The sequence below is a fragment of the Atractosteus spatula genome, chromosome 8 (genome assembly GCF_055471065.1).
Source record: "Atractosteus spatula isolate fAtrSpa1 chromosome 8, fAtrSpa1.hap1, whole genome shotgun sequence".
In the NCBI taxonomy this organism is placed as follows: domain Eukaryota; kingdom Metazoa; phylum Chordata; class Actinopteri; order Semionotiformes; family Lepisosteidae; genus Atractosteus; species Atractosteus spatula.
The window spans coordinates 55,650,909-55,675,713 of NC_142713.1; the positions used below are offsets into that span (position 1 = coordinate 55,650,909).

General features: G+C 39.0%; 1 protein-coding gene across 2 annotated transcripts in view; it reads left to right on the forward strand.

Moving 5' to 3' along the window:
• Positions 1-24,805, forward strand: part of pde3a (phosphodiesterase 3A, cGMP-inhibited) — a 162,388-nt gene that overhangs the window by 128,741 nt on the left and 8,842 nt on the right. The window contains exons 5-11 of one of the 2 annotated variants that reach the window (XM_088923444.1): positions 5,202-5,326; positions 11,657-11,876; positions 17,666-17,751; positions 18,522-18,709; positions 19,366-19,503; positions 23,904-24,015; positions 24,695-24,805. In XM_088923444.1, the coding sequence (XP_088779570.1) occupies positions 5,202-5,326; positions 11,657-11,876; positions 17,666-17,751; positions 18,522-18,709; positions 19,366-19,503; positions 23,904-24,015; positions 24,695-24,805 (980 nt within the window). The remainder of the gene's footprint in view (positions 1-5,201; positions 5,327-11,656; positions 11,877-17,665; positions 17,752-18,521; positions 18,710-19,365; positions 19,504-23,903; positions 24,016-24,694) is intronic. The other variant, XM_088923445.1, reaches the window with a different exon arrangement.

The following is a 24,805-nucleotide window of genomic DNA, read 5'->3' on the forward strand; positions in this document are numbered from 1 at the left end:
ACTGTATCTCATAAATTCCAATAGAATTTTGTAAAGAACTTTTCCAATCCAGCTCAGAGGACTGTGCCAGAGGTATTGTTTGTCCTTATTGCAAAGCTGAATTATGTGCTAAATAATTGATTAGACGCACAAAAGCATCTTAAATGTCTGTTCAGGGTTAAAAAGCAAGCACAGATCTTCTTTTCCCACTCTGATTTCTTGACATTAACATGAGTGTCCTTTTTGGCTTTAGTTATTTTGCTCTGTAAATAGAAATACTTGCTGGCATGTAAAACTAATGTAAACTTCCTCATGTTGACCCAGCTTTGAATTCAGCGTCAGTAGTGGTTTTGAACAGGAATGTGCCCTCATAGAATACTGGATGATTAATCCTTAAAAATTTAAAAGAATTTGCTCTTCTTTGGAATTGCGACTGCATTAGGGATTGTGGCTGGGAAAAGGGGGGTGTTCTTTGTTGGGGCAGGAGCATAGACTACAGTCAAGCAAGTTGGGTTTTCTGCTTTGTGTCTGTCTGAAACCATTTTTATTTATTTTATTCATTTGAGCTAGTACTTCGATTTGCTTAGCCTCTAATCGTTTTTCGGAGCACAGCTCGGCTTGAGCTCCACATTTCTGATCTCACTGTAAAACTAAGAAAGGCAGCAGTCAGCAAAACTATGTTTTTTTGCTCCAGTGCCTGTCTTGGCTAGCTTTCTGTACACTCCAAATAAATGTAGATTGTTTTTTTTTTATTTTGAAGTATGTTTCAGTGAAAAAAAACTCTGTTTTCAATTCTGAAAAGAGAATTAAGGGAACATAATGTTTCGCCTGTGGAGCCTTCTTCCAGTGTGACACACGAGGAAGGCTCCACAGCCGAAACGTTTTTATCTTTCTTCTCTTTTCAGCATGGAATAAACCTTTTATTTGTTCCTTTGCATGCTGACCCAGTTACCTACTTGAACTACTATCTGTTTTCAAGTGTGTGTTAACTGATTTGAAGCTGTTATTCTTGGTTTGAGAAAATGGGGAGCACATTTTACTTTGCAACATTTTTTAAAATAACTATAATAATAATACAGGAGCAAATTGTTAGAAAAAATGTAACTTAGCTCCAGGGTTTTTAGAAGGACTTGTTGCCCCGTAATGTACTGTATTATGGGTTTGCAGACAGACTCACGTCTCATCCACTCATCAGTTTGGGATTTATGTCAGAGTTTATTCATTTTCCATTACACCTACAGTAGGTTGTCACAGTAATGCCAATCATGTTAATGGCCTGGCCAATTTTATTCTTATTGCCAAAAATGTCTCAGCAGGAGCTAATGTTTAGTTGTTAGCATTGTAGAATAAATAAGCCAGCTCAATTCTTCATCAAAAGAAGATTGCTAATCAGGTGTGGGATAAACACAGGACGTCAAAGCTCACTCTTCTGGCAGGAAAAAGTAATCAATGTGCAAGCTGGGTGGTAAATGCTGGGAGCTTGTGTTCATCTTTCTTCATCATGACCTTCATAGCTCTTCAGTCATGTCTTCAGTGCCCAATACATGTTTCTTCCATCTTCCCCAGTGTTGTAGTAGATGGACTGCTGCTTGAGAATGCCTATGAAATGATGTACTGTAAGTCCTAAGGCCCATATGTCCCATCAGTACATGCATACAGTTATACTGTACCTAATGCCCTGATCAAAGCAGAAGAGAGACAGGACTCTATTTACAAATGCAGCATCCCTTTCACTCCCTCAATTTCTCACACAGAACACAAGTAGCTAAGATGAAAGAGAATTGGCTGTTTCACGAGGAATGACAAACACCCAAGAATAAAGCGTCATGGAGCAAAATTGTGGCTTAACCCGCTGGGCTGAGGGCTGGCCTCCCGGCCAGAGGACATGGAGACCAGGACCCCCGTGCAGGGTGACCAAGGGGCAGCTGCAGAGGTGGAGGTGGGATGCAAGAGACGTGCAAGAGAGAGAGATAGGGATCTCATAGGTATTTATAGCGTTTGGGAGAGGAAAAGATTGTCAGGAGTGATTGCTAATTACTGACAGCTGAGTCCGATTGAGCTAGGTTGTTGTCATCCCTCCTGAACTTTTGTTATACTGTAAACTCCATTCTCTGTAGAGGAAAAACTACTATCCAACTAGATTTGAAGGTTCTTCCTTAAAACTAAAGCCCTTTATCACAGGCAAGAGCAGCTTCTCCAACCACTTGTGGAGCTTTAAAAGAAACTCACATTAATAAAAAAGAAACATTCCTGAATCTATTATTAAAGTAATTAAATAAAATATGAGAGACATGCAACAGCAGAGCAATTTGCATTCTTTGATGAAGAGAACATGAATCACAGCTCTAAGCGGGGGATACTATGAAATTAAGAACTGAACAAGTTAGTTTAATAAGTTTAATAAGGTTAAGTTTAATAACAATGTGTTCCAAAAAATATTCATTAAATTAATCACAATTTGTGTATTACAGCGACATGATTTTCGTAGACATGATTTAGTAAATGATTTTAAAGTTAAAATAATTATGTTATAGTTGACAGCTTCAGAAAAGACTCTCTCTACATTTATGCTTTATAGCATCAACTGCTGTGTGTATTTTCATGGTTTTGGCTGTTTTCTTTTACTGAAAAGAACACTGCCCTTCCTGTCATTTTTTAAAATTATTTTTATTACCACTTTAGAAAAATTCATGACAAGTATTTAAATTGTAAGTTTGACTTCACACGACCACATCAGTACCAACTATGATATTGTATCATAATTTGATGGTTTGATTGAGGTATATTTCAGAAGTGATGCACTGTCATGTCCAAGTCTGTGACTGTGAGTTTTTTGTTCTAACTCTTTATAATTCCTTCTTAAAACTGATGATAATAGTACGCTGATGGCTTTTGTTTTTATTTCTGTAATGATGGAAAATGGTTTCCAAGAAGACCGAAATAGAGACATTGTAAATCTGAGATGTTTATATCAGGCTTAAAACTAAGTGGTTTCTCTGAAGCACTTAAAATCATATCATTTCTTTTAAACATATCACTAAATAAGAAAATGTATTTCCCACACAAATAAACTGCAGATTACAAAGGACAGACACCTTTCCATTTATGGTATTGTTTCCCAAATTAGTCCTTTTAATAATGGACAGTTTCAGTTTAGTATAGTATAATTGCTCTACCTCAAAGCCAAACATCACATCCAATTTTGCCTACGTAGAGATAGTGCTGAGATTACCTTATCCCACTATATTTGGTAATGTTTGCTGGACCCCATCTATGCCTATGGCACTAAGATTCCTGAAAGTCAAAAAGAATGATTACTGTGTTTCTGGATGCTTAGATACACTAGTCTAAATCATGCTGATCAAGGCTCAGAAGCAAATTTATTCCGTAAGCCTTCAAAGACATTATTTACCAATCATGCTATGTTAAAGAATAAAAACATTGTTGTGGTATTCATAATATTCCGAGTAATATGTCATGATTAATAGAAAAATATTTTCAAAAAATGCACAACCCCCCTAGATGTAACCCTACAAACCTGACCTGTTCTTTATTATTTTTTCTTGGTCTGAATTTCAGTCGAATGATAACAAAACTGTTAAAAAGCAAAACATACCCGCTCCATTGAAAACAAAATGCCATTCCCCCTTCAGGAGTCTATCCTCACTTGTCTACAAAGACATTGAAAAGGTGTTGGGTCTTAGTTTCACTGTGAGATCTTTCCACATCTCACTTTTCCTTTCCCCACTGTGAACACCATGCCGTTGATAATGTTGGAGTAATAATTAATTGCAGTTATAAAATATGTTTCATCCCAATTTCTAAAGCACTTCACATACTGCATAGGAGGGCACCCACTTCATCCCCCTCAAATTGCACCCACCACTTGGTAGAAAGTATACACCAGCAGCCCCACTATACAGAAGCTCAGATGGAGTGATCTGAAAAGTTGCTTCACTTACAGTAATTGCAGTAAGAAAGGCAGGTTAGATTGTGTGAGCCTAATATGGAATTTAGCCAGTATACCAGGGTTAACAGCCCTACTGTTACAAACTATGCAATAATATAATCAATTGTCAAGTTGTCAGAACCTCAGTTCAGTGTCAAAGAATATCTCAGGTTTTTGAAAATTGGTCTAGAGTTGAGACTGCCACAAAGAGGTCATCTATCCCAGTATTGCTTATTACAGCACTGTCAGGCTCCCCAACTGCGTGGATTCACAGTAAATCCCGCTCAGTCAATGGAAATCACACAATCTCCTGGTCAGTAAAGGCCATTTCAAACTCCAAGCAGACTGTAAAGCAACACGTTTTTATTGCATGTGTTATTTACAGGTGTAACTGCAAATGACTGATATGAAAGCACTTAACTTTTCTGATTGAAGTAAGTTATTTTACAGCTTCAGTAAAATATGACTAAATCTGGGAAGTTTAAGAAATCATCGAATTGTTTTTCATTATGAAAAGCTGTTTCAGAAGAAGAGCTGTAGCAAGGATTTAAAATGCACATTTCCTGTCTGTGTTCCTTTGCTGTTTTCCTGCCCTGCTTATAAAGCATTGCATTGTGATTTTATTCAAGATGAATGAATATTTACCATATGTAAAAGTAAAGTTGTTTGGTGTTGTTAGTAATAATAAACAGTGTACTGTATTATTTCTGTTTGTTAATTCCAGAATTAAACATTGTATTGCTAAAATAATGTTTTAACTTGCACTTGCAGCCAGTTCCCCCAATGGTAAATAACAATATCAAATATTTTGCCCATATCTTATTTTTTCTTCCTTCATTTTTTTGTCCTTAAAGGATGAACACTGAAATTTACTGCCATCATTTTGATTGGTGCCCATTGATGTTACCATTGTTCGATGAGTACATACTCATCATGTGAAATGCTATCCCATTTGTTTAGATGCTAAGTGAAATGACAGTACAATTAATCTGATAGAGTGTCTGATCTTGCATATTAACAGGTACACAAATAAAACTTTTTGACTCCTAGTATATGCCCCAAAGTGGCCAATTCTCATTTTTTTTCCAACAACTAAAAAATGAAATGTGGCAATTTCAATTCCGTAAAAAAATGTACAAAATTCTGCCTCTGTTAGTGTCAGGGAAGAAGAGCCTTTTATTTTTCATTGCAGCCCCATCAAATCTGTGCTTGTTTCTTTATTTGCTCTTATGGAGAGTTGGCTCTAATGGTTGTTTGTACCCTGATTTCACAGTACGGTTAATAACGACTCATGGAACAGCTCAGTCTTGCTGACTATGTCCAAAAGCAGGTCCATGTCAGTGTCCTGTGCTGCCACCACTGCAAATCATCTCAACTCCAAAAGACAGAGCAGACCAGGTGAACCACTATCTCATTCTATTCTGCTAATTTTGGGTTGCTGTGTATCAGAGTCCTAGCAGTGCTATGTTGTTTGCTTTTAGAATTTTTGCTGCTGTAAGAGATCTTTTGATATATAAATGCCTATTATTATACTTTAATAGATGTGAGCGTATGAATTGCTTCTGCTAAATGAAGATGCTGTATATTGAGAAGGTGTGATCTCCTTTCTGATGCTCAGCCCATGTAGTTGCATTGTAGCAATGCTATTTTCTGACAACAACAGCGACTGTGGATTAAAAGTAGAATCTGCAGAGTAAAAGAAACATGGCAACGATTTCATGCTGTGCTTTTCCATGACTCAGATTTATTTTATATGCTGCCAAATTGAGAGTTTTTCCTCAACCTACCGTGATGCTCAGGGGTTCTGACTTGTAAGTATACTGTAGTATTGTTCAGAGGTCTAGGTTGAGCCCCAGAATCCAGGCGTCCCTAGTTTGAATCTGGGTTGCAATATGTCATAAGATGACCATAACAGCCATTTCTCAAAATACAGAAAACAATTGGCCAAGCAAAATGTGGACTGGACATGGCCTTGTGCTGGTCTGGGTTTTCTTGGCTTGTCTGGCACTTATGAGCTTGTACTATTCTTGCCAGCATGAGCCACATCAGTTCTCCATTCACAGTGATCTCTGTTGTACAGTAGATACTTGTGGCTTGTCTGTGAAAGAGAAGCAGTGTATACAGTCCTCATAACTCAGTGCTAGTAGACAGATCTTAGTGGTTAGCCAGTCTCAATTTGACCATTGGTTGTTCTAAACAGAGGGAAGAGGCGGTACAAAATAAAAGATATGATGATGCACGCAGTTGTTTGTGGAATGGGAAGTCCATATCTTCAGCCCTAACATCCACATTCCTCACAGGTTTCTTTCAGTCAGCAGTAGCTTAATATCTGGAAAGAAGGGCAACGTTAAGAAAAAAATAAGCTAATATAAAATAAAAACTTGAGGACTCCGGGGTTATCATGAGCAAGCGTGCTCACTTGTAACTTCTTGGTTGAGTGTATGCTGGATTCTCTTAAGCCCTGTCCCAGTGCCAACCTGATACCAATCCTATACCTTTTAGGATAAACCTGCAAGGCTATTGCCATGATATCTACAGTAGATAGGTCCCTTTTCAGGCCATAAAGGCCCATGGGAAATGGGAGGAAAGGCCACCATTTTTCTTTGACTGTCCAACACTGGAGGTGGAGGTGATGTGGTCAGCATCACGCTCCGGCCTGCCTATTACCCCCAGAAGGATTAACCCCCGCTATTCACTTGGAAAGCAGGCTGAGTGGATGTGGGAGCCGTCTGGAAGGAATTGGAGCAAGCTACATCACTTGCCCCTACCTGGGACACCCTTGCTGTCTGAGCTACCATGGCTCCAGTGATATCTACAGTACTACCAGACAATTTGTTCGGCAACTTGGTACTTTTCTGGACCTGGAGTACATCATGATGCTCCACGCATTCATTCAGAAACCATTCTAATAATGTTTTAGTTTCTTCTATCTCAAGATTTGTTTTAGAAGTCTGCAAGAAAGGGACATAAATGATAGCAATAGTTGCCACTGATAAGTAATTGCTAACACTACATCGTTTCATATTTATTATGTCGATAAGTGAACTTCTACTTTTTCTGCAAGTGTGTCTTGCCCTAATAATAAATATTTAATAATGTTCAGTACACACAGAACATTAAAAATTGCTTTGGGATTTGGGGATTTTTTAGACCCCTGTTCTGTGTTCCCAGCTTGTTGGAATTTCTAACAAACTGCTTTTGTAAAGGGCTCTGTGTTTACTCCCTTTGGGCCAGCACACAAATGTAGTATTTTTGAAATATAGGGGGAGTAAAGGAAAGGGGGAATTAAAATAGGCATTAAATGAAGGTCAGGTAGGCAGTCATTTATACAGTAGTTCTGCCTGGCTGAACAGCAGTAGAGTAAAAGCCTGCTGTTTAGCTGACACACACATTACCAAATGGCATTACCTCACAGGGGAGGGCAGCGCAGACAGAAGAGTGATGCCACAGAGCAGGTTATGCTGTGAGCTTAATGCCAGAGCTTTTCAGGTACCACATCCTTGTCCATGACCAGCGATTTCATGTACTTGTTTTATATCAGTGGTTTGCAACAAACTCCATTCACTGAATGCAAAGCTTTACGGTCCAGTGCAAAATTTACTCCCACCTTTCTGGTCACAGAAACCATCTCCAGCTTTCATTCTAAAACCAGGTTTGAGGGAGGAAATAAACATGCATGCAGTGGTTTTTTCACTTTGCCACAAGTACCAAGTTTAAGCTTTTGCAGTTGCTGTACATCAACCTCTAAAATGAGGATGTGTACATTCCTGTGGAACAGCAATCTCTGACAGTCACTCTGTCAATAAGCAAAAGGTCTTTCCATCCAATTCAGGAGGAGGGGTAGCTGAGGATGGCAAGTGACATTTTGGTTTTAAGATGCCTACATGAATTAAAAAGTTCTGTGGCCCTCCCATTTCTCTTTTATCAGATTGAAACTTGTATTAATGTTCTTGCATAGTGACTGTAATTAAAGCTGATGAAGAAAAATCTTCTTCTGGTATTTGTCTAAGTGTTTGGAAAAACAGCCAACATGGCAATTTTTTACTTTGGAAAATGTCTCCCAAATGCAACCGCTGTTTTCAAAGTGAGGAATGTCTATTCATTGTGTTAATTCAAAGCCATTTTATGGAGCCAGTGTACTCATTTGTAGGTTAGGTGGTATATACAGTGTGCATGCTTTCAATTTTTATATTAAACTTTAATTCTTCACTCTAGGCAAACTACAGCTAAAGTGAAAGTTAATCTAGTTGATAACCTGCGATGTTGTAAATGGAACCAGGATTGTATTTTACAATAAATAAATTAGACTAGCGATTTTGTTAGCTGTTTTTTTCTGGCAGCTCTTGCTTGGGTTTTGGTTTGTTGACTGGATTCAGTGCTTCACAGTGAAGTGCAAAATCTTATCTTTTTCACTCTAGCTGTATGCTAATCAATATCTGAGCAGAATGTTTAGTATACAGCATACGGTATACAGCACCATTACAAATGAAGAAGTAAAATCTATATACAGTAGTACTGTATCAGCAAATGAAGATGAAGGACTGAGTTTAAAGTGAAAAGATTTGTTCCTAAGCATACTGTAGCTATATGTCAAAAATGTTATATTTTTGACAATCTGTTTCCGACTTTTATTATTAAATTTGCATGTGCTTTCATCTATAGTTTCATATTTAGTCTATTTTTACAGCCAGTTTATCTCATCCAAGTGTGAAGGACTTGAACCCACAATGCCCTGAGCATTCATATGTGGTACTAAAGTAGGATGTGGAAGGCTCTTAATCTAGGTGATGAAGAGAGTGAAATAAATCTTGTTTGACATCACTGTACTTCAAATTATATACTTCTCCATGAAGAAAATGATTTAATTCTGTGTGGCAAATCAAAAAAATTGAAACATGCAGAGATACATACCCTAGATATGTTACCTATGATAATGTCGGTAAGAGGTAACTTGCTAAAGAGTGCTTTGTGATTGTGTTCACCGTGCCAAGGTGCTCTACAGAATAATAACAGATTGATTAAGTGATCCATTAAAGGCTGTCGTTGTTACCAGTGGTAGTTTCGTTTTGTAAGTTGGCTTTCTAAAGTATGGACAGTAGGTGCTGTAAGGCTTGCAGATCTGTTGGAGGACAGAATGAGCTTCTCTGATGCCACATAACCCTGCACGTAATCAGCCACTAACCCAGTTCCCTGATACCCCCCCAGCCATCTTCATGTCATGGGAGTTCAGTGCCACTAATACAGTTTCTTGCTGCCACAGCAGGCTCCCATGCTGAGGTGGTGTGTAGCACAGCCTGGATTGAGACTAACAGCCTCCAGGCTGCAGGAGCCCTGTGCTATAAACCGAGGTCTTTTCCTGGGTGAGCTGATCTAGAGGTCTCAGGGCCCTTGCACAGTTCAAGGCCGTGCCCAGAGAAAAAAAATATCCATCTTTTAGACTAACTGACAGATTCTGGTTTTCATTTGTGAGGAGATTGCTCAGGATATTTACGTTAATTTTTTTTTCAGAAACAGCAGGGCATATGAAGAAAGCAATGCAATATTTACACCTTCATCATAAATAAATCTGAAATAAGATCAAATCAGCGGCACTCCTGTGCCCCCACTGCCACATCCCCGGAGGCGAGGATAGAAGCTGCAGAGTGCTCCATATAAATAATACGGATGGCTGGGCTTGGATCCAATGATTCCAGGGAATGAGGAAGCTCAGGGTGCAGTACTAGCTGTGGGTTGCTGTGACGTTTTTTATTATCACATAGAGCAGGGTTCAGATTCTTTGACATACTGTGCATGAAGGTAGCCAGAAATATCTGCAGTAGAAGATCCCTCTTCCATTAGCCATTTCGTAAAGGAATTTCACAAAAGTATACACTATTGATTTTCCTTTTTTTATTGTAGAGTTTAAAGTAAAGGGTATAAATCATCATAAAAACATATTATTATTTAAATTATTTAGGCAAGACATTTACAATTATAACTGTTGCTACTTTTCAGGCATGAAACACTAGATAATAATAATACTGCTACTACTAATAATAATAATAACAACAACAAGAAGAAGAATAGGCCTTTATATAGCACTTTCCATCCCAAAGAATTTCAAAGACTTTACATATAGAATACAACCCATTTCATACATCACTGAAGTGCAGTATTCATTGAGTGACCGGTGGAGAAGGAAGTGAGAAAGTACAATCAAATAAATAAAATATTAACTTTAGGGAGGTCCATTGTACAAACCCAGAGTAGGACCTTGCCAGGAATCTGGGGTTAACACCCCTTATAAACATTGCCACAGGACTCTTTGAAGACTGAAGTGCTGCAATGTCTCCTGAAGAATGGTACCTTGAACAACAGGTATTCCATGTCAATATATGTGTGTTGTTGGTTAGGAAACTCTGGTACACTGTGCAAAGACCCACTTGCTGGTCTACCAACATTACTTAGAGAAGCAACGTGGTTGTTCTTTGAGGTCTTAATGGTTCAGTATAAGGTGGAAAGTCTGACACACGGTAAAGCAAAAAAAATGTTGTATTTTTCTATTTAATTCAACATAAAGACAAAAGCACCACCACATAGGAGTGCTGTATAGATGGCAGAGCACCAGAAAGAAGGTCCCATGCAGGCCGTATTGGCTGTTTCTGAGCCACATTTGTGTGCGTGTGTGCATGTGTGTGTCTGTTGTGTCAGTTTCTTGCACAAATTGGAGTCCCGTGCCTGGGAACTGCCTGCTGCCTCCTATCATGAAATGTTTGGAAATGTTTTTCTTTTGATATATAATTTGTTTCTGTCTTAGAGGAACCATATGTCTGGAGCTAAATATTGCTGTGCCTTATCATTTGTAGTTAGAAATGTCATGGCTAGTATTCAAGCTACAGTAGCTTCTCTCCTTCCTTTTCTGAAATTGTAGTACACTGATACAGCATGTTCTTTTAAGGTTACTGTTTATGCTTGTATGGAGCCAAGGATTTACATCATCGCTATCCTCAGACAACTGAGTCTTCCAGTTCAGTGAAAACAATGACACCCTTAGAGAGATCCTTATGGTTTAGATACTGTACATACAGTATTTCGAGACCTTGGTGTACTAAATTCTTGCAGTGGAGAATAGTGGAATATGCACATGTTGATAAACCTGGCCTGTAACGTTCTCTAATGACCATTTGAGCTGTGCTTTAAATTTAAAAGAACAAATTATACCAACATTTGAATACACAGTAGAAATTTTGGACAAAAGAGGACACAGAGAAAAGATGGACTGAAAAGGGGAACACGGATGTGTGTCTCTCTTTAATGAGAAATGTCATAAAGACAAATACATCCTTGATAAGTCTTCTGTGATTCTCCCTTTAGCTGTTGTTTCTTTTTCTTACCATCTTCTCCATTGTATTTATTTTTAAGGAGATGTGCAAAACACGATGCAATGATCCCTGCTCTTGCCGAAGGTCGGGATTTCACTGGGCAACTGTGTTGAAAGAAACTTTATATAGTGTTGAATATGCCTATATAACAAAATACGACACTACAGTTTAATTTGCACGTAGTCCAGAAATAAATACCTCTATGTTTTCTTTAAACATGAAAAAATCTTTATTTTACTCCAGGAAAATGGCATTTAAAAGAGAAAAGCCATCTAAATAATTAATAATAAATTAATTGAATGTTTTTGCACATCTCTGATATATATATTTTCTAATGTGCTTATGACTAAGCGTGTTCTTTTGGTAGGTTACCCTTCCAGCAACTCACCTCTCACCTCCCCGTGCCATTCACCCATCCAGGGGACCCCCATCTCTAGTCCCACCAGCACAGCCCCCTCTGTGGAGCTCCCTGACATAGCTGGCACACTGACCAGGCGTGCCATGGGCCCACACAAAGCCTTAACTGTCACTCAAAGTGCTCCCGACGCCCCAGGGCAGCACACGGGTCCCGTGCTTCTCTGCAGTAGGTAAGGCATGCAGTCTGCGTTTCCTCCAGCACAGCTCTCTCGCAACCCTTTCCCAGTCAAGCTGCAGGAAACCAGGTTTAGGAGATCTATTTTAGGAGTTGGCAAGCTGATCTTAAGTAAAACTCCCCCTTTTCTTGCAAAATCAATAGCTGGATTTTTTTAATGAAAGTGGATTAATTTCTTATTTGTGATTTATATCCTACAGATATACATTTTCACAGTCACAATTGCACTGAGGTTGGCCTTATTTTCATGGTTAATGATGTTTGGAGTTTGGAACCTTTAGTTTTTTTCTAGCAATGTATATGCAAGGTACACATAGCATTTTTTTACTTTTATTACTGGTTGTGGGATTATATAGGACGGTTTGTGCAATGGCTGTTGTTTTCCTAACATTTTGCTAAAATGTACTGAATTTTCTCTACTCTGGTTCATTTATGTTTGTCAAATAAGAGTGATGATTGAGATAAACCTGAAGGTTTTTGAAAGTATTCCTTCTGATGCACAATTAAAAGCAGCACCCAGTACCAATTTATCATTAAACACAGATGACAAACAACATCACAGAAATAAAAAATAAACATAAAAGAAATGCTTGTTTTTTTAACATTTGTGACATGCATTCAAAATGAATAAAATCACAAATCAAAAATGTCGCCTGTGACTTCTCTGAGCTTTAAAACGGTCCCGGCAGTGTTGGTGCACAGACCTGATCAGCCTCTGCACAGACTGCTGTGGGATGTTGTAACTGTGTAACAGTTGTGTTATGTTGATTTCACTGATATGCTGGTCTCACAAATGTTCTACTGAACTTATTTCAGGTGAGAAGACTGGTCATGGCAAGACCTCGAATTAATGCTCTTGACATTGTGCCATTCTAAACCTAGAACTACAGTATGTGGTCTTGCCTTACCCTGCTAAAATTGACACTTCCAAATGGGCTTCCAGGAATTGTTAAACTGTTGACTGTTGTATCAACTTGTCAATGTATTAATAAATACAGTAAAGTTGCCTTTGATCTCCACCAAAGTCATTTTTGTTTTAAAGGAGATTGCTCGACACACCATTACATTTCTGCTGCCTCAGCGCTTGGCTTGAATTATACAACAATCAGCAAAATATTCAACACAATGTCTTCCCACACATTGTTTTCAATCAGGTCTGTCAAGTGCAAAATAGTATTTTTTGGTATAACAAACAGTCCACAACTCTCTGTTGGCCACCTCCTCAGATGTTCTCTGGCCTACAGATGTCAGAGACTTTGTCATGTGGAATCACTATGTTACCCCCAACACAACCCAAAACAAGCAGATGGTGAACTAGAGTCATTCTACTAGCCTGGGTTATTTCTTCTGGGATTTCTGCAGTCTAAAGATGGTTACGCAGATGGCACAGAAGGACCTCAGCAATGGTTCTGGACTAGGGAGTGATTCTCTGCCTTCCTTTACATGGCCTGTCCCTTCAAAGCTTTTTTTCCCAATTTCTCTGAATTAGTATGCTGATTGCTGAAACAGAACTTCTCATTCTATTAATTATTTCTCCCAGAGACCAGTCGCTTTAAGTCATACCAAGATCAACTATGCAATCTTCTTCAATGATTGTGATCTCTATTACCCAAGCAGGGCGTGATTATATCTTTCACTGTTCATTTAAATGGCTATAAATAACATAATAAATGTTGTAATGTATATTTTCAGTAACCTATTGATGTTGAATTTTGACAGTTACATTTTCATTGTGCATCAGTGTGTAACTAATTTCCTTCTCACATTTAAGAAGACATTAGTAATGGTATTGCACCTTCAATCAAACATTATGTGTAACATTGGGTGAATACAGTATCCTTGGAACATCAGGTAAAAGTAGTTTATTCCAGCTGTGATTACTTTATGCCATTACTGCGCTTCCCAGACAGTTTGTACCTGGAGGACATTTCAATGGCTATACAGTATCTATCAGTTTCTTCTTTTATCTTTAATTTTCCTGTATGTAGCAAACAATTTGAACTCCAGTGTGTCTTGGTATTTCAGTATGGTATCAGCAGTCTTTAGAGCCACTGTGGGGAAAAGTAAACTGATTTGTCTTGTAACCATTAGGCTGACTTCTGCAAACAGTGTAAAATGTGTAATAAATGAGGGAAAAAGCAGTGAACAAGGCATCCCCTGCTGAGAAGAAATGCACCTCCTCAAAGTCATAAAGTGAGACTTCTGCCTTCAGTTTAAAATAACAGTTTACAATCTTTTTGTGGGCATTAACCCTTGCATTGCAAACAGAAACTATAAATATTTGTGATAAACTAGTGCATTGCAGTAGTGAGAAACCTGTCCAGATTACAACAAGTCTTATAATAATAACTCTGAAATATCTGTAGCATGTAACAGCATAAAATGAATAGTTTCTCCTATATGCGAAAACCTTTGTACCATTCACTTAGTTTAGCAAAAAAGAGTTTGCTCTAAACACGTTAATGGAAGCTAAATTAAATTAGTCATGGAAGAAAAACATTTTTACCGTCTTTGAAGCCATGTGGTATGTAATTCATACAGAAATGGCATTAGAAATACACTCATGCTGATAGAAATTAAATGGATTTTTTGCATTTGTGCATGTGTTCCTGCGTATAAGTGTGCTGCCATCTGCATGTGCGTATGAGTGTTTTTGCATCTGAGCAGCCAAGGGCAGACAGTCTGGAGGGCTGGAGGGGTCGGAGCACAGCTGTAGGCAGGCAGCTGATTGCAGCCAAGTGCAGCTGCATGTTCCTCCCTTTCCTGAAGCCAGAATTGCTTTATTCTGAAGGCCAGGTGGCCTGGATTTGTACCTGATCCAAAGCTAACTTCACAGTGAGGCCTCCATTGCTGATCAGAAGGAGGCTGTGCTTCAGTAGCAGCGATTGCTGTACTGCCCAAGGCATGTTGATTTTCTAGGAACACAGCCTCCCTGCTGTGAATACCAGCAAATGTCAGCAGTGGTGAAAGCCACGAGCACATACTGTAAACCCCCCCTTTCATCGTTTGAAACTAGATCATTGCTTGCTTGCTGTAACATTCTATTCCCTTTGAGGCACAAGAAGAATAAGGCAAATGTCTGAAATGAGGGTGGCATGGTGGCACAGTGGTTAGCATTGCTGCCTTGGAGCACTGGGTTCAGTTCTAGACCCAGGGAGCTCTCTGCATGGAGTTTGTACTGTATGTTCTCCTCATGTCCATGTGGGTTTTTGGAGGACCCTCATGTGGGTTATTCCCCCCACAGTCCAAAAACACACCAGTAGGTTGATTGGCATCTAGGAAAATTGACCCTGGTGTGAGTGTGTGTTTGTGTGTGCCCTACATGGACTTGCATCCCATGCAGGCTACAGTATATCCTGCCGTGTGCCTGTAACTTGCTGGGATAGACTCCAGCTCCCCTACCCTAACCCGGGCAAACTCTGAATTGGTTAGAAAATGGATAGATGTCTGAAATGATACACAACCCCAAGACGTAGAAAAGTGAAGTAAGATGTACTGAATGGATTAAGTATATACACATACGGTGTGTGTGCCTTTATGTAATGGTTATGCGTCATGATTAGTCCATTTTCACCAGTAAATCTGATCAACAGAATGCTTATAAGAGGGCTCAGAACAGGAAGAATTTACAATGACTGCATGGGATTTGTGTTTTTAAAGGGTCACCGAGGTGAAGGGATGTGAATCAACACCATCTGGTTTTTCTTTGATGCCTGTAAAAACCAGCAGAGTCATGCATGATTTATTCATGTAACAAGAAAAATATGGCAATCCACTTCAGTAATCCAGTTTCCAGACATTGTTCACAGCATTATTTTTTAAAAGTTTTATTTTATCATTTGTTAATGAGGCATTTTAAAGAAAATGAAATTTGTTTGTACTCTGTGTATCAGGATTCCTGACTATTACTCTGCTGGAGGAACATGTTATGCTAGCTTTTCCTGTGTCAGCTTTTCCTGATTTTTTAATTAACATGGAAAGCATCTTTGCATTGAAAGGCTGATTCCACTGTAATCTGTGCATATTACACATTGTATTGATAGATCTGACATTCTTGAAAGAAAACTATTAAAGAACCTTGTTTTAGGAGTTTTCTTTTTCATTTTTGATCTAATGATAATCTTTGAGTTTAGAAAACTTCAACCTTGAGATAAGCTTTATACAGACTCCTTAATTGTTTACTGTGAATTAAACATGTCTTTTTGAGCATGGTAACAACACACACATTGCATTTCTGCCATATTTCTTTGTAGTACATCAGGAACATACTGGTTGTGGTGTTCTCCTAAACAGTGTTAAATGGAAGAGACAGTTTAACAAGAAAAACATGTGTCACAGGCTTTATAACACAAAGCAGTACAAAACAAATGCTTGTCATAACGTTGTCTTCACAAATAACATAGAAATATTTTTTGAAGATGACATAAGATGTATACTTATTGTTTATGGAACAAACTATCAAGGCATGTTCAGTATTTTACAATTGACCTTTGATAAATTGCCTTGAATACTACAGTGCAAATAGGTTTGTTGGGACTAGTTGCCTTGTTTGATTCATTTTTACAGTTTTCTTTCTTCAGATTAAGTTTTAAATCCACTGATTTACACTGAAATAGAAAGAGTAAAATCAAGTTATTACCAAGAGATGATAAATAATCAGAGGACATGGTGAACAGCTGATTGAGGAACTGACATTCATCAGGGCAGCATTCACCTGATAACAAAATATCTACCTGCACAGATTTGTATTTTGCTGCATAACTGTATTTGGTATAGTAATTAAGGGAAACAACTGAGAGGAGAAGTAGTTCATTTGGCCAGTCAAGACAATAATGGCTTTTGCATAAACCCGTTAGAGAAACCAAAGGCCATGTGTGGAAAAGCCAGTGTTGAATACAGCTGTCCAGGGTTAGAGCAGAGAGTCAAACCAGCAGATAGCTGCAGAGGTTGTCGGGCAATACACTCAGAAATAGGGAAAGCAGTCAAGGTGAAGATATGACATGCAGTAATAAAACAGAGTTTGGGAAAAGATAGCACAAGAGCAGAGAGCGTTTATTCAGTCCATGAGGAAGACTACGCTTGCAGTAGACAGAGAAAAGCACGTGTGGTGGTGATGCCATGGCTTACATCTGAGGTGGAAGTTCAGGGCCTGAGAAATTTCGAGAGGTCCTCTGCACTGCTAGCATCCCCATAGAACCTCACCTGCTGCTGCACCTTTCACAGCACTCCTTTCGTTTGGCCCTTCATCCAAAACAACAGAGCATAAGAAAGTTAGGTGAGAGCCAAAGCGCAACGTGGCCACTAGCTCGTGATCTGAGGAAAGCCATTACAGCGTTGGAATTGATCATTCCAGATCCCCTGGACTGGACTTAGACAGAATATTGACAGGAAGTGAGAGAGCTTGGCTGGCTTCGGGGTCTGCTCTCACTTTTCTTCATAACATTCTCATTAGAATGCAACAAAGGTTTTCTATTAAAGAATGCAAGTGTATGCTATTGATAAGAAAAAATATATATACTGTTTACATTATAGAAATAACCTCTACGCCTATATAGTCATTTATATAGTGTATAGTATTAACACTATATAGTTTAGTACAAAAGTACTACAGTGCCTTTAAACTGAGCGACAGAAGTGTTAACTAATCTATTCATCACATGTGAAGTCACATTTCGTATTGTGTAACAGCCTACACAGTAAACTTAGTAGTTTTCTGGTACTGTCAGTGTTAGGGGTGGTGTTATTTGTGCTAAGTACTGACAATTTTAATATTACTTTTACCAGCTGTGGAAGACCATACATTAAACTAAGCCATGGAGAGGGTTCATTGGACAAAGAGGATACACCCACACACAGACTTCACAGAACAGGTAACCACTCTGCATGGGAAGAAGAATCACTGCCCCATAATCATTTTTGATACTTACAGTGCTAAGAAAGCATCATGTTGTAATGATAAAAGTAATATTTTTTTATACTGCACCTTTAAATAGTACATAATTCCAAGCTGCTATATGATAAACCAATCAAGCAAAACAGGAAAGAGCTAAAAGAATAAATATGAGCTTTAAGAAAAGATAAAAAAAATGTTGAGTGACTTGCAAATTCTGGTGTGGGCTGAGAGATCATTCTCAATCTTGATGCAACAGAACATAAATCACAGTCTCCCGGGTCTTGGAGACTTCTAACGTGTCCAAAAAAATGCAAAGTTTGAACAGCACAAGTGTAGTTTGTTTAACAAATCAGTGGGAAGTCTTATATCATCCCCTAATACTGTGAGGCCCTATGTACTGTCCTGTGTGTCCCAGACACAGAGGCGATGTGGGCAACATGATCATTTCCATCTGTACTCAGTACCATTTGTCACGATCTGTTCTGAGGAACAAAGCCACTGTGTCAGAAACCAAGAAAAGGTATTTAGGTTTGCACTTTTTTAATCACCCATTGAAAAGTTCTGCAATTTCGGGTGGCCAGCTAGGATTGCATAACATATCTTACCAGGCCATGTGTGCAATATGTTCTGCAATAAATTTGGAAAGCTAAGATTTCTTGGACCCATGAAATCCACCGGGACAAGTGGAATGAAAATGGAGGGATGCATCTTTCGTGTGAAAAGTCATACTGTTCACATTCTTTTCAGATGATCCAGCGCTGGCGTCATCTGATTATGACAGCACTCATGAGACCAATAACAGCGACAGCAGCGACATTGCACAGAACGAGGATGAGCCGGATTGTGCCAAGCAGCTGGCTGAATCCAGAGAAGGTTCCATATGCCGGGCATATAGACCAGAAACCCTCATCTTGCACCCCTTAATACCGCCTGAGGTACAACAGCTCACTTCTTCAGGGTCTGTCGAACACACAGCTTAGCATTTACAGTGCAGGGAATACTGTCACAAGAAATCCATATTGTGTAGAAGTGATATGTGTACTGTGCTGTTTCCAGTTTAACCTAATTTTCATTAAAGCACATTTCAGGAGCTCCTGATTCACTCTAATTAAAATGGCTGGATTTTAAAATACTGCACGTTTGCCAGTGTTATTTTTGTTATAAAACACTGTTGCCAGATCCAAAATTTAAATATTGAAATAGGCGAAATTCTTAATAGGAACAAGTCATAGGTTTGTTCCATGCTGAAAAGAGAAGAGAGAAAACACAACGTTTTGGCTGTGGAGCCTTCTTCTGGTGTAAAATTATAAATATGAACATATGAATGACAGTATAGCTGACTGTTTTTTTAAAGAGAAGAAACAATGGCACAGTGTGTTAGTGTTTATCAGAACACCGCTGCATGAGGAGTCTTAGTGATTCATAAAAAACAAATCCAGAGAACTTTACAGCACCGTCTGCCCAGATCTGGACACAGAATGTGTGTTGAGATGCTAATGCTAAGAACGTGTGAGGAATGGAAGTGTGTGTGCTATGCTTTGGTTTTTAATTTTGTGATGCTGTGCTGACAGTGGGCTGTCCTTTGCTGCAGGACAAGCCCATTCTGGCACCAGAGCCACTAGTGATGGAGCACCTGGACCCCATCATGAAGCAGCTCAACAACTGGAACTTCCCCATCTTCGACCTGGTGGAGCAGACGCAGGGGAAGTGTGGCCGCATCCTCAGCCAGGTGAGAGCTCTCTCATTAGTGCAGGTCAAAAGCCATCGGAGATCAACTTCTAAAAGCTACTGTAGTGGTCTAACCAATGAAGCAGACGTTAGCGTTTAGATAATCCCATTGTTGGAAATGAAAGAGGGTTTACTGTATGTGCAAAATCTCTTTGGTTCTTATGTGAATAAACATGAAATTCAAAACAGAGATCAGCACAGCCAGACTTCTGCGCTGCCCTTACCATTGTGCTCATTCTTCAACCATGCAGATCTGATGCAGATCTGAAAGCTCACGCTGAAAAACACTGTTCTGACACAGTGTGTCTAAATCATAGGCAACTTAAAAAAGACAGGAGTCAGAGAAATGCGTACTAATCTGTGGCATTGTGGTGTGTCAAGTCACAGAGAAATGTTCCTCCATTGTTCCTCCATTTTGAAAGCAACCTCAGCTCCATATTGAGAACCTGACCCTGGGAGAGAGGGCTCTGCCTTGTTGCAGCAGTCTCGAGCTGCAAAGGGAGAGAGGAGCAGAGAAAATAGCTTGGCGTTCTCGACCGATAAGAGACCCCGACAGGAAAAAGAAGAACACCACAGCAATGTGATAACACAAAAGCAAGCAGCCATCAAACGCTAACTGGTGAATTGGAGCCTGAGAGCGTGCAGTTACACCCATTCTTTTACTGGAGCTTTATTTAAGCCATCCATTTTCAGGAACTGCTTTGTCCTAGGCACACGGTGCAAGATGGGACTACATCCTGGATGAAATGCCAGTCCATCTTAGGACACATCACACTTTCGGGGGGAGACTGCAATTAACTTGCACAGCATATCCCTGGACCATGGGAGGAAACCGGAGCTCCCAGAAAAACCCATGTGGACATGGAAGTAACATGCAGACTCCACCGGGGAGGCATCCCAGTGCTGAATCGAACTCAGAACCCCCGAACTGTGAGGCGTCAAGCGCTCACTGGCTCCCCACCACGCTGCCCCCTTCCATTAATGTGGCAGGTAGAAAAAGTGCATCAAATATATCTTATACCTGGGCCACTTGCATTGAACCACTGCAAGAACAGCTGATTTGTTTAAAGTTGCTAACTTGAGAAAAGTCCTAAGAAAATGACTTTCAGTTTCCTTAGTTTTAGACAGAGCTTTTGGCACAGCAGATTACTGTAGTTCAATATACTGTATTTCAGGTTACTTCTTATCAGACTTACCAGGCTCTAACTTAATAATATCAATGTGGTCATCTCTTCATAACTGTGTTGTAAATCAACCAGCTCCTATCACATACTGTACCATATGAAATGTGAGTTATCAAACTCTGCAAAAGCAAGGTCGCCTTTTCCAATGAAACAACATACTCTATAAATCTCTCTGCCAAAATTAGCCAGACTGAATATCTCACTTACTCATGGTACTATCGTTCTCATTTTTTTTTTATTGCTGTTCGAGTTAGACCTTAATCTTCACTCATGCATTGCTCAGTAAATGCATATTGTATAATTCACTGAAAAGCATTTTATATTGTAGAGTCAGAGGTGATGGGATTTTTCCATGTGAAAGCTATATACTTTGCAAAGCACTGCTATAGTTTCTCTTCCTCTGTGGGCACTTTGCACTCTGGAATAGTGAACAGTTATGATTGAAATAAAACAGATTAAATGACCACCTTAGAGAAAAAATCTTGAAAGAACTCACAGAGAACAGATGTTTTTTGTAACACCAAGAGGCTTATTGACTTTAATTTTAATGTCTGCAAATATCCATCTTTGGGATATTTGAAGAATGTGTTGAGTGGTTTTGAGCAGGTTAGATTTATCTTGAAAACAAAAAGAAAATATGCATCACAGCATCTGGTACTTTATCTTTGAGTTCCACAGTCCTGTACAAAGTCTAAATGGTAGAAGGAACCAAGGGATCAGTTAAACATGGGCTGTCAAACCCTCATTCAGACTGTCTTAAGTGTTCACTTCTGAAGTGAGAAGGAAGTATAATTTTAAAGCTGCTCTTTCCCTACTCTATCAAATATACTGTACTTCCTCTCTCTTGGCATGTTTTCCAAGTACTTGCAGAAGAAAAATAAATAAATAAATCTCTCCGGTGGAGATCAGATGTGACTGTGGTTGTTTTACAGTCACAGCCTCAGATGAAGAGGTGTTCTGCATTATTTAATCAGGAAGCTCCGTCTGCACTGAAATAATGGTCTGGACCAAAATGAAAGCAAAATCGTTGCTGTGAAGACATGCTTGTGATCTTGCGGTACAGGGGAACATCCCCTCAAAGTCTTTGTGTTCTGAAATGGGAGAGAACACATTAATTATAACCAGTAGAAAAATCAGAGGTTGAGATATTTTTTTATTGAAGGTTAATTCACAGCTGCTCAGCTCCTTTCATGCGATCAAATCTTATTCAGGTCTAAGGGAAGGTGAATATGATTATGTGAACTTAGGCCTCTTTAAGAATATATTTAATCCAAGACATACTCAGCTGCCATTGCATTTAGGCACCTATGTTGGTTAAGGATATGAAGTCTTTATGGTTGGCCTCACAGTGTCCTGGGTTCAATTCTGGACTGGGGGCCTATGGGTGGAGTTTGCATGTTCTCCTTTTATTTACACAGGTTTTTTCCTAATACTCCAATTACCTCCCCCCTTGATAGACATATTGATTGGCTATACTAAACTGCCAGGTCAGTGAGGAGGAGGAGTGGGGCCATTTCCTTGCCAATCCATCCTACTGGATGAGCTCTGCTATGATGCAGACCGTGGCATATTTTGGAAGAGGTTCAGAGGAAGAAGAGTGAATTGCATTGACCTGTCGTCTCTGATGGGCTGCAGAAGTTTCTTACAAGACAGGGCTAAGCTGGTTTCTGGAGGCAGTGCAGCGCAGATTGGCTTTGTGGATAGTCTGAAGCACTTTGGGCTCCAATGCTGTTTACCCAGCCTTTTTCGTGGACCGTAAAAATACACAGCGAAAAGAAAAGAAAGGACCAGATCAGAGAAAGGCTAATGAGAGATGGCACTCTGCCTGCAAAGCCATTAGGAGGATAGTGAAGGGGACGCGATACAATGTTACTCAATATTCTAAAACACTGACAGATAGGTCAGTCTGCTTCAGAGAGCCTCTGAGGAGAAGAGCATCTTTAAAAAATGCTGTGCTGGCTAAGCAAATACACACCAGAGCTGAGCAAGATGGTGGTTTGGACACTGGTGGAGCCAGCAGAGAAGGAGAAATCGAATACAGAAAACTCAGAGCCATTCGTGGGCAATATACTGTGAACAGCTGAAAAGGTGGATACTTAACAGTATATCATAACTTCTAAATTGCATGTGGACTCTTCGCGGTTTGTGAAGAGTGTTTGAAGTTATGACTGAGCCAGATATGCTGCACAAGAAACAATATGGCAAAAAGTAAAAGCTCTTATTTGGTGTGAGTAAATAAAGGGGTACTTAGATTACTGGTGCCTCTTCTTATTTTAGAAAAAAATGGAAAGGGTTTTTTTATTGGAAATGACCGCAGATGATGGAAAATGAGTTCCATTTTCCAGCCTCATTTATGGGAGAATAAAGATTTTCCTTTTAGCTGTAGCTGTCATACAGAGGTAATGCTGAATAGTGATGACCAAAGTGGAAAACTGTATTGTAATTTGGGCCTCACCAGAGCATTACATTAAATCAGTGTTTGGTTTCAGTTTAACACGGACATTCAGTGATTTTTAAATTGTTTTTCATATAGGATATTTTAAGAAATGTGAATACTTTGTGTCACAGGGGATGATATTATGTTGCCCGCATTATACCTTAGTTCAGATGGTCAGTCTGATTTGGATTGTTGCTGGGAGTCTGTTATCAACAGGAAGAAAGTGGAAGCATAATTCCTTTGGATTCCTTGTTCTTAAAATGGCAATATTTGGCCTATTCAGTATCAATAAAAATCTGTTTTTCTTTTATGGAAACAAAATATGATAACACATAAGCTATAAGGATGAATAAATGGTGGCAATGAATAAGGTACTGTATGGGTCCTGAATTCAATAAGGTTCAATAAATAGCAAAAGGCAGACACTGGAAACCTGAAGTGAGATAAAATTGCATTTATGTGCAAGCTTTTATTTTTTACTGCAACACATTTGTACACGCTTCAAGCAAGGTAACATAGCTATAAACCTCTTTTTATGGAAGGCAAAAGATAAGACAAGGTCATGTATAAAAATGCCCATACAATGGCTCAGAAGAAATGAAAGAGGGAGAAGAAAGGGGATTTTTTTATTTCATTATTCCCTGGCAACAACAGCCTTCACATCTGCCCAGAGGCTGAGCTGGGAACAGCTCCTCCACTCAAGATAACTGTTCATGAAAGACCGAACAATGCAGTGGAATAAAATATGTTATCTCTGATCAACCTGTATTTGTGTTTTAGGTCTCCTACAGGCTTTTTGAGGACACCGGTCTTTTCGAAACATTTAAAATCCCTGTCCGGGAATTCATGAATTACTTTCATGCGCTTGAGAATGGATACAGAGATATACCTTGTAAGTAGGCTTTGATGATAGAAGATTATAAACGTACGTGAATGTTTATATGAAGATATAACACGCAATCAGATGTAAGTACAGTATATTGCAAGTGTGTTTATAATTAGGTACCAGTTAAATTATAAATGTACAACACACCATTTTATTCATCTTTGTGGATACAAAATTCTACAAAACAGTTTACAAAGTGGTTAAAGGTTGTTATCACTGTAATTATTTCATTACACAAAGTTAAAGATATATAATTATGTCTTATTACTTCACCTGATCTTACATGATTCAAATATACATTTCCCTAAATGTTTTCTTCATCTCCAGGAAACTGAAATCAATTTAGTCTGTGTAAGAGAACCCAACACATACAGTACTGTATTCTGCTACAAGTTTCTCAATTACAATTCAATTGGTGTATTTGTATTTTTTCATACTGAAGTTTAACTTTGCAAATAAATATATATCCAAGTCATTTTCTAATCAAGACACACCACATTCTTGTTTATTATCTCATATGTAATCATTTTTAATCCTTTCTCCTCACGCTATAGTAGTTTCTTTAATCAACCATAAGATGGAGACAAATGCCTGCTTCTAAAACAAATTGTTTCACAATAAGTAGAGTCATAGTTCCATCTAGTGGTACAGACGTGTGATGTCACCAGATGTTCTTACAACACAGATCACAATCGAATCCATGCTACAGATGTTCTGCATGCAGTCTGGTACCTTACTACTCAACCAATCCCTGGCCTTCCCAATCTCATCAACGATCATGGTTCCAGTGACTCTG